The sequence below is a fragment of the Colletotrichum gloeosporioides genome (assembly GCF_011800055.1).
Source record: "Colletotrichum gloeosporioides strain Lc1 chromosome Unknown consensus_73, whole genome shotgun sequence".
Classification (NCBI taxonomy): Eukaryota; Fungi; Ascomycota; class Sordariomycetes; order Glomerellales; family Glomerellaceae; genus Colletotrichum; species Colletotrichum gloeosporioides.
The window spans coordinates 1-14798 of record NW_025544718.1 but is presented as its reverse complement, the minus strand read 5'-3'; the positions used below and the strand labels follow the sequence as shown (position 1 = coordinate 14798).

At 53.4% G+C, this 14798-nt stretch overlaps 4 protein-coding genes across 4 annotated transcripts; 1 reads left to right on the top strand and 3 right to left on the bottom strand.

Annotated features, from left to right (window-relative positions):
• Positions 1 to 523: 523 nt before the first annotated feature.
• On the top strand, positions 524 to 2256 carry GCG54_00006964 (uncharacterized protein; the record flags this gene model as incomplete). The annotated part of the gene is made up of 3 exons (XM_045406955.1): positions 524 to 567; positions 635 to 1070; positions 1123 to 2256. 3 exons carry the CDS (start codon positions 524 to 526, stop codon positions 2254 to 2256), a joined length of 1614 nt encoding a protein of 537 aa, XP_045259865.1.
• Positions 2257 to 2302: 46 nt separating this feature from the next.
• On the bottom strand, positions 2303 to 4366 carry GCG54_00006963 (Heterokaryon incompatibility protein 6; the record flags this gene model as incomplete). The annotated part of the gene is made up of 1 exon (XM_045406954.1): positions 2303 to 4366. One exon carries the CDS (start codon positions 4364 to 4366, stop codon positions 2303 to 2305), a length of 2064 nt encoding a protein of 687 aa, XP_045259864.1.
• A 1469-nt stretch (positions 4367 to 5835) lies between these two features.
• On the bottom strand, positions 5836 to 8181 carry GCG54_00006962 (putative methionine--tRNA ligase cytoplasmic; the record flags this gene model as incomplete). Its single annotated transcript, XM_045406953.1, has 7 exons — positions 5836 to 6364; positions 6421 to 6595; positions 6644 to 6675; positions 6725 to 7017; positions 7075 to 7190; positions 7220 to 7945; positions 8010 to 8181. The coding sequence occupies 7 exons, from the start codon at positions 8179 to 8181 to the stop codon at positions 5836 to 5838; spliced, it is 2043 nt and encodes a 680-aa protein (XP_045259863.1).
• A 1044-nt stretch (positions 8182 to 9225) lies between these two features.
• Positions 9226 to 12264, bottom strand: GCG54_00006961 (NADP-dependent alcohol dehydrogenase 6; the record flags this gene model as incomplete). The annotated part of the gene is made up of 4 exons (XM_045406952.1): positions 9226 to 9874; positions 9926 to 10154; positions 10204 to 10425; positions 11802 to 12264. The coding sequence occupies 4 exons, from the start codon at positions 12262 to 12264 to the stop codon at positions 9226 to 9228; spliced, it is 1563 nt and encodes a 520-aa protein (XP_045259862.1).
• Positions 12265 to 14798: the final 2534 nt, after the last annotated feature.

The window sequence follows — 14798 nt, the reverse complement described above, 5'->3', positions numbered from 1 at the left end:
CCAAGCAGTCGAGTTTACTTGGCTCATCATGACCCCATTCACACAATCCAAACGGTCACTTTTCATTACCAACACCAGCGTTAACTCTGTCAACAACACCAACGGCTGCCAAGCCAGCCAACTCCTGTCTTCCCTCGTCCGCAAGCCCTTCACCGCACCGAAATGACATCAACCCCAGGCGAACCCCGGCGCCAAAAGGGCATCGTTTCCAGGGCGCGGGACAGAAGGATGCGACGCTCCAGACGCTAAAACCCCGCACGCCATCGCCCACTTCACCCGCATCAACTCACGGTAACACCACAACCCCTGTACTCCGAATGCCCCCCCTGGGCCTCCCAAGCTTCTCCTAGCTCCAACTGGGAAATACTTCATATGAAAGCTGATGAACCTTCCATAGCTTCCCCCGCACCACCGCGCCCAACCCTCACCAACGGGAAAATTCTCCAGCTTTCGTCCAGCTTGGCATCCCCAGCCACGATCATCCGCTCGCTGCAGACTCCCAAGCTTCCCACGCCGCCTCTCAATGGCCCGGCACAGAGTCTTCGGTCTTCGGGCCAATGCAAGCCGGTCCGTCTCGGCCGCACCTCAAGAAAGTCATGAAGTCAATATAAAAGCCCTGATGTCGCATTCGAAGGCCCCATCCCACGAAGAATAAGCTCAGAGAGTCACGCCTCAAGTCAAAGTGCCACAAAGCTTGCCTCGACCAACACGTCCTCATCATGGCGCTCACAAAGCTCTTTTCGACGGGCCTCCTCCTCGCCTCTCTCGCGTCCGCAAAGTGGATCGTCCCCGGCGGCAGATGGCGTGATACCGAGGGAAACCTCGTCAACGCCCACGCCGGCGGCGTCACCATCGACCGCGACACGGGCAAGTTCTTCTGGTTCGGCGAGTACAAGGTCCAGGGCCAGGAGGAGGGTGGCGGTGTCTCCGTCTACAGCTCCGACGACCTGGCGACATGGGAGTTTCACGGCAAGGCCCTCGAGCCCATTGACGGACACCCGTACATCGACTCGGACATGATCATCCAGCGTCCCAAGGTGGTCTACTCCGAGCCCACCGGGGAGTACCACGTATGTCTGCCTCGTCCTCTTTGGCAGTCAATTGACTAACAATACCCCTTAGATGTGGTGGCACGCCGACAACTCAACCTATGGTCTCCTCCTCCAAGGCCTGGCCACCTCCCCAAACATCAGCGGGCCCTACACCTTCGTCGACGCCACGGCGCCTCTCGGCAACTGGTCCCAGGACTTTGGCATCTTCACAGACTACAAGGACGGCCGCTCCTACGCCCTCTACTCCAACGGTGACCGCCGCGAGGGCCGCGACGTCTACCTCAGCTCCTTCAACGACGAGCTCACAAACGTCACCGAGGTCGTCCACCGCTTCGACAAGTACGACCTCGAGGCCCCGACCATCATCCAGACCGACTCGAGCTACTACGCCCTCATGTCCCACAAGACGGGCTACCGCCCCAACAACGTCGTCGCCTTCCGCGCCGACTCCCTCGCCGGCCCCTGGTCCCAGCCCTTCTTCATCTCCGACTCGTACACCCGCACCTACAACTCCCAGTCCGGCTTCTCCCTGCGCATCAACGGCTCCGAGGTGACGACCTACCTCTACCTCGGCGACCAGTGGGACTCCAACTCCCTCTGGGAGTCCCGCTACATCTGGCTGCCCCTTAGCGTTGACGATGAGAAGAAGTCCGTCCACGTCGAGTGGCACGACATTTACGACCTCGACGTCAAGACTGGCGTCGTCACCCCGATCGAGGGAACGACTTACACCGCGCACGACTCCGCCACCGTCTCCGGCAACGCCTTCAAGCAGGAGGCCAACTTCGCCAGCGGCGGCACCATCGTCACGGGCATCTACGGCAACGACAGCAAGGTCACCTTTGAGGGCATCGAGGGCGCCGGCGAGCCGCAGTGGGTATCATTCTACTACCAGAACACGGACGACATGGGCTTCGGCGACCAGCCCGGCGGCACGCCCGACCGCATCGGAGGGTCGTGGCAGCTGCGCCGCATCGCGAGTGTCATCGTCAACGGCAACGATCAGCAGGTCGAGTCTCTGTACCAGCGCGACACGCACAAGGGCATCATCCTGTCCACGCCGCTGAACCTGACCTTGAACAAGGGATCAAACAACACAATCACCATCGGCGGTCTGTGGAACGGCTTCGACTATAAGGGCGCCGATATCGACCGCATCGTGGTGTATCCCCCCGAGGAGAAGAAGACCGTCGAGTCCAAGTAGACATAAGGGTCTGCACGTAATGATAATAGTAAAAAGAAATGTGTATCTAGACAATGCAAATATCCTCCCAAACGACCTCATCAGTGATCGCCTCACCAGACATGATGCCGTGAACGTATGCATCGCGGACTATGATCCAGTTGCCGCCTTCTACCCTTCTCATCTGCAAGGGCAGCTGCAGCCCCTGCAGAATCCATACCTCGTCTCCCAAAGCTGCGGAGTTGTCCAGCTGAGCCATGTGCCCTCCATCAAGAAGTGTGAACAATCGATTAGTATGCAGAGAACGGATCTGCCAGATTCGGAGATGCTCCTGTGCCCTTTCAATGACCGCCCTCTTCTCCTCTTCCGACGCCTCCTCGGCCTCCTCCAAGAAACCCAGGATGCCTAGCCGAGCCTTCAGGTCTTTCGTGCCGGGATAGAGCCCGGTCGTGTCCATGGCTGCCGTTTCATCGAAATCCTTCAAGCTCTCCTGCACAGCATCCCAGTTCATCCCAGCCTGTAGCTGCGCAACGGCAACCTGAAGCATGCAGGAAACCGTCCATTCGCGGAACGATAGTCCCACCTCGTCACTCGCTCCCAGGAGTCGGCTCACGGGCTCCTTCTTGTCCATCACGAGCGTGCGCCAAAACGCGTCCACCGTGGGCCGGTTGGTGAAGGGATAAACAGGATTCGCCAGGCCGCTCAGAGCCTGCGCCAGAAAATCCGTCGATTCGGGCACGGCGCCGACCTTGAATCCTCGACAGTACAGCTTGTCACCCACAATTCTAATCCCCAGGTTCGCGTTCCCGGCATGCCTGGAAGCATCTTGCACCAGATCCGTCACATTGGACCCGCGGAAGTCGGGCACCCAAGACGGAAGACCTTCTACTCTCCCGTACGCCACGCCAGCCCGCGAGAGAAGTTCCAGTCGTCCAGACTCGACAATCTGGCTGGTGACTCTGGTGTAAAGGTCCGACAATGGTATGTCGTAGTCCACACTGATCAGGGCGTCGTCGAACCCAAAGTCCACGAAATCGTCGCGTTGCCGCTCAAACTCGGCAAGAATCTTTTCAAGCTCCGCGATGAACTTGAGCATGCCGAGTAGTCCGTATATCTGATCCCTGCCGTCAGTGCTCTCAAAGGTCGAGGTGTTATCGAGCAGGTCCTCCAAGGCCTTCTCCCACTTCGGGAACAGGACAATGGTGATGTTGCCGTCGGGTGTGGAAACCCCAGGGCGTATCGGATTACTCGGATCTCGGGAATAGAGATCTCTGTAGTAGTCGCACCAGCTACGACAGGTGTTGATCGCAGTCGCGTTCATGATACCCATGTCAACCTGCCGATGGAGGCCGTTTTCGCCCATGAGTTGTTGGCCGCGGTACAGTGACCCGGAGTTCATCGTGAGCCAGGCAAACATGCCCAGGGCCGGCCACGGTATCTGCTGATTCCCGCAGAGGACGATGACCTCCGTGGACAGCGCGACCTCCTGCACCACCCAAAGCCTCCAGAACCAGCGCCGCCCATAAATGCTTTCGAGTGCCATCCAGTCTTCCAGAGCTAGGTCCGGGATCCCTGCCATTGCTCGAGCTAGGGGCTCGTAGTCTTGAGTCGCGTTCACCTCCCAATAATTGATACCAGGGGCATCCAACCACTTGTCCCACGTCATAAGCCTGTCTATAATGACTTCAAGAGCCCTTTCCAGCCCCGGCTTCTCCCTTCCTATCCACGCGACAGTCGAATAAGACTTGGTGTAAATCTTGTCCATGATAGCAACCTGCGCCGAGCGCTCGGCGTTGTCGTTCTGGTTGATGCAAATGGCGTCAATCCAGAACCAAGCGTCTGGAAAGCTCTGTCGTAATTGGAGAAGAGCATCGCGCAGATTCTCCCGTACTGGGAAAGTTCTCCCATCGACAGCAATGCTGGAGAATCTAGGAGCCTGGTCCGCCTCATCGGAGTCGAAATCAGCGGCTCCCCAACAGTACGACAACGTGTAGTATTTTGGATGCGCTGCGAGCGAGAATGTCGCTACTTGCGTTTCGAGGGGACCCTCGCGGGCAGCTTGGATGTTCACCAGTCGGAACTGACTGGCGCCTAGTGCTGAGGGATAGGTAAATGACTCCGAAGTAGCCATTGGGTTCATTAAAGTGATGCGACTGGTACTCGATCGGGCGGTGTGAGAGGAGAGATGGGAGAAAAGACCTTGAAGTACGGCGGTGCATGAGCTGAAAGTGTCCTGTCTGCCTGGTATCATGCAGGCTGTGCAGCTTGAGGGTGGACAACCTTTGCTTGGCTATATCCATAACCAGTTAGCTCAGGTCAATCAAAACATGCGCATGCCTGTCTTGACAGTTGATGGCCATCACTGAATCTGAATTGCTTCGTTGAAGTTGACTGACCATGCGAGCCGCTCAGACCGTTCAACTATCTTGGTAAATACGACACCCTTCTCAACGGCTTCCTGCTGTTCTACCATCCGCTTGGTGGCTGATCTATGCCAAGTCCCTGATGCCCCTGAAGACGAGCAAGAGAAAACCTTGGACCTAGGCGATGGCGAGCATGATATCAAGCCAGATCCATACCAACAGAAGCTTTCACTAATGAATAAAGTGAGTGCGCGTATCGGCCTGGGAGTTGACTCCCATTGCACGACTAACTTCCTTGTAGTCCTTACCACTCTCACCGTCATCGTTTCCGCCCTCATCTTTAGTCTCGTCCACTTTCACCATCGTCGTCCTTCGCATGCATTGTTTATTCCCCTCGTAGTCGTCCCCCATCCCTGTCCTCTCTCGCCGTCGTCGTCGTTGTGTCTTACTACATCGTTTCTCATGTATATCGGATTTCACTAGTGTCATCTCTTACTGTCATCGTCTCTTATCATTATCATTTTCACTATCATTGTCTTTCACTTTCACCGACTCTCGCCCTTGTTTCACCGGCCGTGATCATCCATTGCCCCCCCCCCCCCCCCCCCCCCCCCCCCCCCCCCCCCCCCCCCCCCCCCCCCCCCCCCCCCCCCCCCCCCCCCCCCCCCCCCCCCCCCCCCCCCCCCCCCCCCCCCCCCCCCCCCCCCCCCCCCCCCCCCCCCCCCCCCCCCCCCCCCCCCCCCCCCCCCCCCCCCCCCCCCCCCCCCCCCCCCCCCCCCCCCCCCCCCCCCCCCCCCCCCCCCCCCCCCCCCCCCCCCCCCCCCCCCCCCCCCCCCCCCCCCCCCCCCCCCCCCCCCCCCCCCCCCCCCCCCCCCCCCCCCCCCCCCCCCCCCCCCCCCCCCCCCCCCCCCCCCCCCCCCCCCCCCCCCCCCCCCCCCCCCCCCCCCCCCCCCCCCCCCCCCCCCCCCCCCCCCCCCCCCCCCCCCCCCCCCCCCCCCCCCCCCCCCCCCCCCCCCCCCCCCCCCCCCCCCCCCCCCCCCCCCCCCCCCCCCCCCCCCCCCCCCCCCCCCCCCCCCCCCCCCCCCCCCCCCCCCCCCCCCCCCCCCCCCCCCCCCCCCCCCCCCCCCCCCCCCCCCCCCCCCGGCGAGGGGCCATCGTCCGCTGTCGTCGTCCTTTCTCGTCGTCGTCCGCCGTCGTCCTCTCTATTCTTGTCGTCTCTGGTCTTGGGCGTCGTCCTCTAAGAAGTGTGGACGTCCGCCTTAGCGATAGCCTCTGTTACTGACTCGATAGCTGGGTCAGCCTCTGCCTTCTTCTCGCCAGACTCCACAGTTGCGCCGGCAGCTTTGGCCTTTTCGGCCTCCTTCTTGGCCTTCTTACGGGCCTTGTCGGCCTCCTTGGCGGCCTTCTTAGCGGCCGCCTTCGCCGCAGCCTCCTCCTTTTGCTTGCGGACTTCCTCGCCGCCGAAAGCGTCCTTCCACTCCTCGATCTTGGTGGCAGGAATGAGAGAAAACAGGTGTTTAGGCTCGCCGAGCTTGTGGCCGGGCTTGATCGCGTCGACAACCCAGCTATCAGGAATAGTCGGCTTACTGTCGACACCGAGCTGCTCAAAGATCGCCTTGGATGTGTTGGGCAGGAAGGGGCTGACTAGAGAAGCAATGAGGTTGATCTGGTTCAGCGCGTGACCGACCACGGCAGCGCAACGGTCGGGCTCCTCGGTCAACAGCTTGTTATCAAGCTTATTGTCCTGAAGTAGCTTATTTCCAAGACTGTGTCGACTGTTAGCTGCCGATGCTGAGCGATACCTGATATCAAGGGCACATACGCAGAAATTGACAGGATGCTGTGCAGGGATGCTCTCATCTTGGTGTCCTCCATGTTCTTGATGTATTCGGCAAGGAGGTTGTTGATCTCGGCAACGTGGTTCTTCAAGTAATCATCCGTGTACTTGGTGTAGTCAGGGACGGCTCCGTTGGTCTTGGCCTGGCAGAACTTGTTGACTGCAAAGTATTAGCTATGCTGACGATGGTGCGAAGGGGTTTGCTCACCTCTCTGGCAAAAGTTACCGAGGTTCTTGAGGCTGTAAAGCTGTTAGCTAGGACCGACAGTCGAGCTGCTGAGAGACTTACAGTTCGTTGTTGTTGCCGTCAACCATCTCCTGCCACATGAACTCGGAGTCAGACGTCTCCGGGCGGCGGGCAAGGAGGTAGTATCTCCAGACATCAACGGGAACTTCAGTCTGCTGGACTTGGTTGCCGAAGACACCAACACCTCTCGACTTGCTGAACTTTCCACCCTCGTAGTTGAGATACTCCGTAGTGGAGATCTTGTGCAGCTTAGTCCAGTTCTCTCCTGTGCCGAGCTGAGATCCGGGGAAGATAATGGTGTGGAATTGGACGTTGTCCTTGCCCATGAATTGGTACTGTCAAAGGTCAGCTATGAGTTCTTTGAGTACGTGGATAGTGCGCGCATCACTTACCAGCTTGACATCGTCGGGGTTCTTCCACCACTGCTCCCACTTCTTGCCCTCGAGGTTATCGCCGTCGGTGTAGTTTTTGGTGATGGAAACGTAGCCTAGACGGGTCAGCCGTAGATCTGGAAAGGGAGGTATAGCAGCTACTCACCAATGCAAGCGTCGAACCAGACGTAGAACACCTTCCTTGCGTAGTCCTCGCCAACCTCACCGGTGGGGATGGGCACACCCCACTTCAGATCTCTCGTGATACCACGGGGCTTGAGGCCCTTGTCGATCCAAGCCTGGGTGATCTGCTCGGCGTTGTTGCTCCAGGCGCCCTTCTTGCTGGAAGACTGGAACCACTTGACAAGCTCATCCTTAAGAGCATCAAGCTTCAAGAACAAGTGCTTCGTCTTGCGCTTCTCGGGGGTAGCTCCGTCGAGCTTGCATCTGGGGTTGATCAGCCAGCCAGTGGCCTTGGCGGCGACGTCGTCGTCGGCACCAGCGTTGGGGTCGGTCTCAGGCTCCAAGGGGTCGAGAAGGTTACCGCACTTGTCGCACTGGTCTCCTCTGGCACCGTCGTAATTGCAGACGGAGCAGGTTCCCTCGACGAAACGGTCAGCGAGGAAGGTGTTGTGAGCCTCGACGGGGCAGAAGGGCTGGATAGTCTCGCGCTCCTCAATGTAGCCGTTCTTCCACAGCTTGGTGAAGATGTCCTGGACAATCTCGGTCTGCTGGGGAGTGGGGGTTCGGCCGAAGATATCAAAGGAGATGTCGAAGTAGTCGTAGATGCCCTTGTGGATGGCGTGGTACTTGGCGCAGAGGGTAGCAGGGTCGACACCCTCCTCGAGGGCCTTCGTCTCGGTCGCAGTACCGTACTCGTCGGAGCCGCAAACTGGAGGTAAAATCGTCAGTCGTGGACGGAGATGAAGCAGGTGTGTGGAGGGGTTGCGACGTACTGTAGATGGTGGGGTTACCGCGGGCGCGGGAGTAGCGAGCGAAGACGTCGGCGGACAACACGGAGCCGATAATGTTGCCCAGATGAGGGACGTTGTTGACATAGGGCAGGGCCGAGGTGATGAGGATGTTGTTTTTACCCTTGACGGGCAAGATGGGCTCGGTGGGCGCCATGGCGAGGTATGCGATCGTGGGTGGTGGGGTTTGCGAAAGGTTTGACGAGTTCGGTGGGATATGCCCTCGGGCGGCGTCAATTGATGGCAGAACAGGTAGCTCAAGTATTGCCGGTGTCTTTGTTCGTGTATTCGTGTGTCACTTGCTTCAAACAAGCCGGGAAGCGAGGGAGACGGACGACGGAGACAAAAGACAGTGGCTTCGACTAGCGACAGAAGGGAAAGGAGTCACGCAGAGCAGTGCGCACCTTCCGCACCTCGTCGCTGACTCTGACTCTGATTGACGCAAGAGCCACAACCCCGCACTATCCCCGATCGGGATGAGGGGCAGTTTCCAGCCGGGCCTGCTAAATTTTCAACCGTTACAGGGAGTGCAGGGCGCAAGTCGAGCAGCGGAAAGCGCTGACGCCCTGTATTTGGCACTTCAGGGCCCATGGACTGCCCCGAGTTCACCTACGCTCGGTGTACTTCGGTCTGATCTCGCCATCGCAACCAAAACATTAGATGCGACTTGGCTGTTGGCTGAACAACTGCATTCGGCATCATGTAGTAACTTTGGAGTGTTATATGCAGTCTTTGATCCCACTGCTGATTGCTGGGATGAGGAATTATCCATACCTATCCTTGTAAGTAGGGTGCTGTATCCTCTTGCAACTTCATGAGGACTTTTCGACGCCACTAATCGTGTCTATGTCACCTGCGATGTTCGAACATGCCTTCAACAAGCTGGGGGTGGAGGGCCATTCAGAGGTTCGATGAATTGGATTTCAAGACGCGACTCGATTGAAGAAGTGACTAACACAAGGTTTCTGAATGGTGATAGCCATTCTTGGTGACGACAGATCGAAGGACACCCAAGAAGGGACTTTCTTCGTCCGAACAGGCGGCGCTATTAAACCCAATTGACAAGGCTCGCTCGCGTCGAAAGCTTTGACCGGTCGATTTTCTTGGAGCCATGCCCACAGTCCCAAACCTCAGGTCACAAGTCTTAGATAGTCATCAAATGGTATTTCTTTTGGACATAAGCTACACATTACAAACCCCTCTACTGGCCAAACGCCTCCTCGTAGTTGGTCAGGCAATACCTGTAACGGACACTGGAGTCCTCGATACCGTTCATAGCCTTCCTCAGACCGTCCGCGCTGATGGGAACCTCCTGCACCCACGTCTTGATGCCCTTGTCCGCAGCCAGCTGCAACATCTCCAGCGTCTCGCGTCTGCTGCCCAAGTGCGAGCTACCAATGAAGCAGCCGTTGGGCAGGAAGTCCTGGTTGCGGACGGTGATGCCGCCGCCTCCCGGAAGACCGACGGAAACCCACTTGCCGTGGACGTCGAGAAGGCTGAGGTAGGCAGAGAGGTCGAAGCCCTCAAAGGAGTTGGCCGTGTTGAGGATGAGGTCGAACGTCATCTTGTGAGGCTCGTTCCAGCCCTTCTCGCCGGAGGCGAGGTACCCGTCGGCGCCCATCTTGAGGGAGTCGGCCTCCTTTGAGCGGGAGCGGGAGATGGCCCAGACCTCGGCGCCGAGGGCCTTGGCGAACATGACACCGAAGTGGCCAATGCCACCAATACCCACGATGCCGACCTTCTTGCCCGGACCGCAACCGTTGCGGATGAGAGGGCTGTAGGCGGTCAAACCGGCGCAAAGCATGGGCGCGGCGAGGGTGCTCGGGAGGGCTTCGGGGATGGGGAAGACCCTAGCAGATATCAGTATGGGGTTTATCCCAAGTGGTTTTGAGGGAGCTCACCAGTGCTCGTGGGTGCGGACGTGGGAGGAGTAGCCACCCTGTGAGATGGCGCCGGAGTCAGGGAAGGTAGATCCGTAGGTGTCGAGCTGCTCCTTGCAGTATGTCTCGTTGTCGTTCTTGCATTGGCGGCAGTCGAGGCAGGCGTAGGACTGGGCGCCGACACCGACACGCTCACCGGCCTTGATCTTGGTGACCTTGGGGCCGACTCTCAGAGCCTTGCCGACGATTTCTGGCTATCTTAGTACTCGCGGTCTGAGATGCAATTGGAGTAGACTCACCGTGGCCGACGGCCAGAGGGTAGGGCTGAGCACCCCAGTCACCCTTGACGGTATGAACATCACTGGCGCAGACACCGCAGCACTCAATCTTGATATCGACGTCGTAGTCTCCGAAGGGCTTAGGGTCGAACTGCTGCTTCTTGAAGTCTTGCCAGGTCTCGGCGCTGTTGACCTGGAAGCCGGTGAACTTCTCGGGGATGTTGGCCATCGTGAATTTGATGACTGTGAAGTTGAAGTGTGTATAGAAAGTCAATCAACTCGTTCGGCAGCGGGATCCTTGTGAGCTGCGTGAAGAAGCAGGTTGTCAAGGCAGGAAGGAAGGGGAAGAGAAGAGGCAGAAACAGCTCAAGGGCAGACCAGAGGGACGGCGGCGGATGAAATACCTATGGCCATCGTATAGCTACCCCCAAGCAACACCCCCACCTTCCAACCTCAGTCGCGGCGCGTGGAGCAAAGTCCAGTGATCCCTGGTGAGGGGCACCACCAACTGCGACGAACAAGGAGGGGCTAACGTCGCGCCGCAATGTCATCCCATGCGAGATGGATGGATGGAAGAGGAGGACTGGGGCGGGACCCTGGCCTAGGCAAGGCTAGGCGCCTGATGGGGGAGGAACTCGGGTGAATTTCCCCTCGAGAAAAATCCCCATTGCTTATATGCGTCCCTCGTCCGACTTTCACGATGCCGAGCCAATGGCTTCATCCGCAAGTCCGTGGATATGTTGCCGAATGAAGGCTAAATGGACGTGCCTGGCTGGAGTTATCGACGAACAATGCTGGTGAAGCATGTTCCCATGATCGTGGAATCGGTCTGCTGAATTTTGTTTCTGGCTTCGCTTGTCCTCTTTCTGATTGTCCCTCCATGCCATCCATCGTGCCGTGCCCCGCGATGAAACCCCACCATTGCCCGCCAATTGCACCGCACAATCCACCCGACCCAATGTGTCTCCCCCCGCGGCTTGGGGAAGGGAAATTGTCCGGGGGATTTTCCGAGACCGTTTGCCGAATTTCCCACCAACTAGAACTCGCCGTCTCTGTTCCGATCTTCGACAAGGTCGACTGGAAAACTGCAGTCACAGATAACATCGGGCTTGGCTATACCAAAGAGCCATGGTCGGAGGGTCAACCTCGCTGCTCTGGGGCCGCTTTCGCTGTATCTCGGTACACGTCTCCGAGCCTCAATGTGTCATGCAAATGACTCCAACCAACCACCTGAGCTGTGCTGTAAGTATTCCTGATTGAAGCGAACTGGACGGCCGTTCGGGAGGGCGCTATGCCGGTCGAACGGGGTTCCGGATACCAGCATGTCGGTATTTGCTCGGGTTTGTACCTGCCTGCATCCCTCACCAACTCTTGCATCGACTCGGGACATCGTCTGCATGCAGGCCATCTTCAAAACTTTATCCCCGATGAGTTTTCGATGTTTTCGTCCTCGGCAGCGGCGTTGTGCTGACCGAATGTCGGCGGGCTCGGGCTCGGTGCAATGTTCAGGCGGTCCTCCGCCCAGCAATAATGCCACCCCTGTCGACCGTCGGCTTATTCATCTGGACAGCTCTACCAACGAGCTCCTTATTGCTGTCTGTTGGCCACAACGCGTCGACCGCTAAGCCCAACATTGGCCAGAAACGCGGTGCGCATGGAGGCACCGAGGTAGACAAAAGGCACGTTGCCCCAGTCGATGGCGTTCCACTTGGTGAAGTTGTAGTAGACCTCGGGGCCTAGACTTCGGACGGTGTACAGGTGCCCAAGGTCCGCGACCAGAAGGACGAATAGGACAGTCTTCCAGACCCGGATGTCATTCGTGGAGCGGAGGACGAGGGCTTCGTTGAGGGCAAAGAGGAGGTAGAGGTTCGCGAGCTGGGAGAGCACGATCGTGGTACCCTGAGGAATGACGTCGGGCTTCGATATGGCGTGGGTGAGTGTGAGGTATTCGTCCTGCCGGAAATGGGCGAAGAAGGCGCCGACGAGAGCAGAGATGGGCTCGATGGCGAGGAAGAAGACTCTGTAAAAGAGAGGGACCTGTCGGCCGGCCGTGGTGTACTGTACTGCTGATTTGGGAAGCATCGTCGCGGCATCCAACTGTAGCGTTCCAGGATTGACGAGTCTCTGCGTCAGGCTGTGATTCGACCTAGAGAAGAGTAAAAGGGCAGGAAGAGTGCAATTGAGGGGGAGGGAGCTGGTGGTTTCGTCTCATCATGGGGATTTCTCGCGTGACGGGAACCCTGATGGACTGGACATTTCGTCATGGGGAGGATATGGAAAAACCGAAGCTCCGGCTTCCCCGGCCCCGCGGGTTCCTGCTTGCCGGAGCCGACGGCAGTTGGCCCCTGCTTTATCGAATCAGGGAACTGCACCAACGCGTTCTCTGTGACCTTGAGAGATCGAGGCTAAAATACTAATATAGAAGCTCAGGTGCGAAGAAGAGTTTCTTTTGAAAAACTTGGTAGGAAGTAGAATAGGAAGTAGAATGAAAAAAAAAAAAATGAAAAAAATAAAAAAATAAAAAGAGCGCAACCACAACTTTAAGCATCCTTGTCTGCGCCAAGAGGTTCAGGCTACCCCTAAGTCAGCCCACCCTATAACCGAACACCCCCTATAACTGAACGCCTCAGCCGAAGAGGTACTAGCAACGCAGTTTCAGCAAAACATAGTTTTATTACTATCTAACTAGTAAAAAAGTATATTAAAATGATTTAAATTCGATCTCTTATGCTCTTACTATCTTTACGCCTTTGAAAGTTAATATTAACTCTATAACTTAGGTATTTTTAATAGCTTAGATATTAGTAAACTACTTATTAAGATTAAGCTTAACTAGCTTCTATTTATATAGTATATAGGCTTTTAATTTAGCTTAAAGTTTAGCTATTTTATATTCCTTTATAGTAATAATATTATATTAAAGATCTAAGCCCTTCCCTATAATAAAAAGTAATTATTAGCTATACTATTAGAAAGATTAAGGAGTAGTATAAGGTATTAACTATATTAACTTAATATTATATAAATCTCTTAACTTTATAAGTATATATAACCTATTTTTAAGAGTCCTCTTTTTAGTAAGTAGGTTTTTAGTAATCTCTTTTACTATATTTAAGAGTAATTACTAATTAAGTAGGACTTTTATATAGCTAAGAGGGTAGAGGCTAGTAGCGCGCTAGCTAGCCTAAATATTAATATTAAATAACCTATTAACTTAGGTAAAAGTATAATAGATAAGGAAGTTATATTTTCTTAGAGGTATAATATCTATAAGGGTTATAAAGTTATTAACTCTTTATTAATAGGCTAACTTAAGGGGGCTAAATATAGATAAATTAAAGGGTTAAATAATATAGCTAGAGTAAGTAAGTAGAAAAACTAAGTAAATTAACTAGCTATAGTATTCCTATATAAAGTTAACTATAGTATAGCTTTTATACTTATTTAGGACTAGAAGATACTATAATCCCTTATCTCTACTTATAGGCTTTATCTAGAGATTAAATACCTCTTTAACCTAGTTAATAGCTACTTTATTAATTATCTACTTATTATTAGTTATAGTAAAATACTAGTAATTATAGTTCTTAAGTTCTATAGGGAACTAGCCTTATTAGATACTCTTATTATTAAATATAACTAGTAAATAAAGTTATTTATTAAGGGCTAAGATATATTTTAGTATAGTAATCTATATATATAAATCTGTTAATATATAACATTCTTTTATAATAATAATAATAATATAAGAATAATAATAACGCTTAACTTACTTTAATATTCTATATAAAATAAACGAATAAGGTTTAAGGTATTAAACCTTATATAAAAATACTCTATTTATTATAACCTATAACTATAATATTAATTATATAATACGTATAGTTATATAAGTACCTTATATAATTAGTAGTTTAGTAGGTTACATTTTAGATTATTTTTCCCCTCACCTTTCCCTACTAGAAGAGGAAACCTACTAACTATATAAGTAATAATAACTAGAGTTATTATAATATATTAATTCCCTTATTATTATCTATACGATTAAATACCTATAAATACTTAGGATTATTATTTTTTATTATAATATAAGCCTATCTATAACCTTATACTATATAGGTGTATATATTATACCTCTAAATATACTTATACTTATACTAATAAGTTATAAGCTTAGTTTAGAGATAACCTCTATTCCTTCTACTTCTTTATTTCTCCCCTACCTACCTATAAAACCCTACTTCTACTTAAGAGTTATATATACTAAAAATCAATCTTTTAAATACTTTTCTATCTATACTACCTATATAGAAGTTAATATACTAGTTAGACTAGTAGTTTAGTTTTATAAGATATACCTCTTATAAATCTATATAACTAATCCTATATAAATTAACTATACCTCTATTAATCCTTCTTTAAATAGATAGTCTCTTATTATTACTTTATTTAATCTATATCCTTTAGATTATCTCTTTAAACTATCCTTTAATCTACTCTTAATTTAGTTTAGACTTATACTTATAATATAATAAACTTCTTTTTAACTAATCTATTATATAGGATATATATCTCCTTAGTTTAATAGAAGTCTAGTTAAAGAAGATATTAATTAA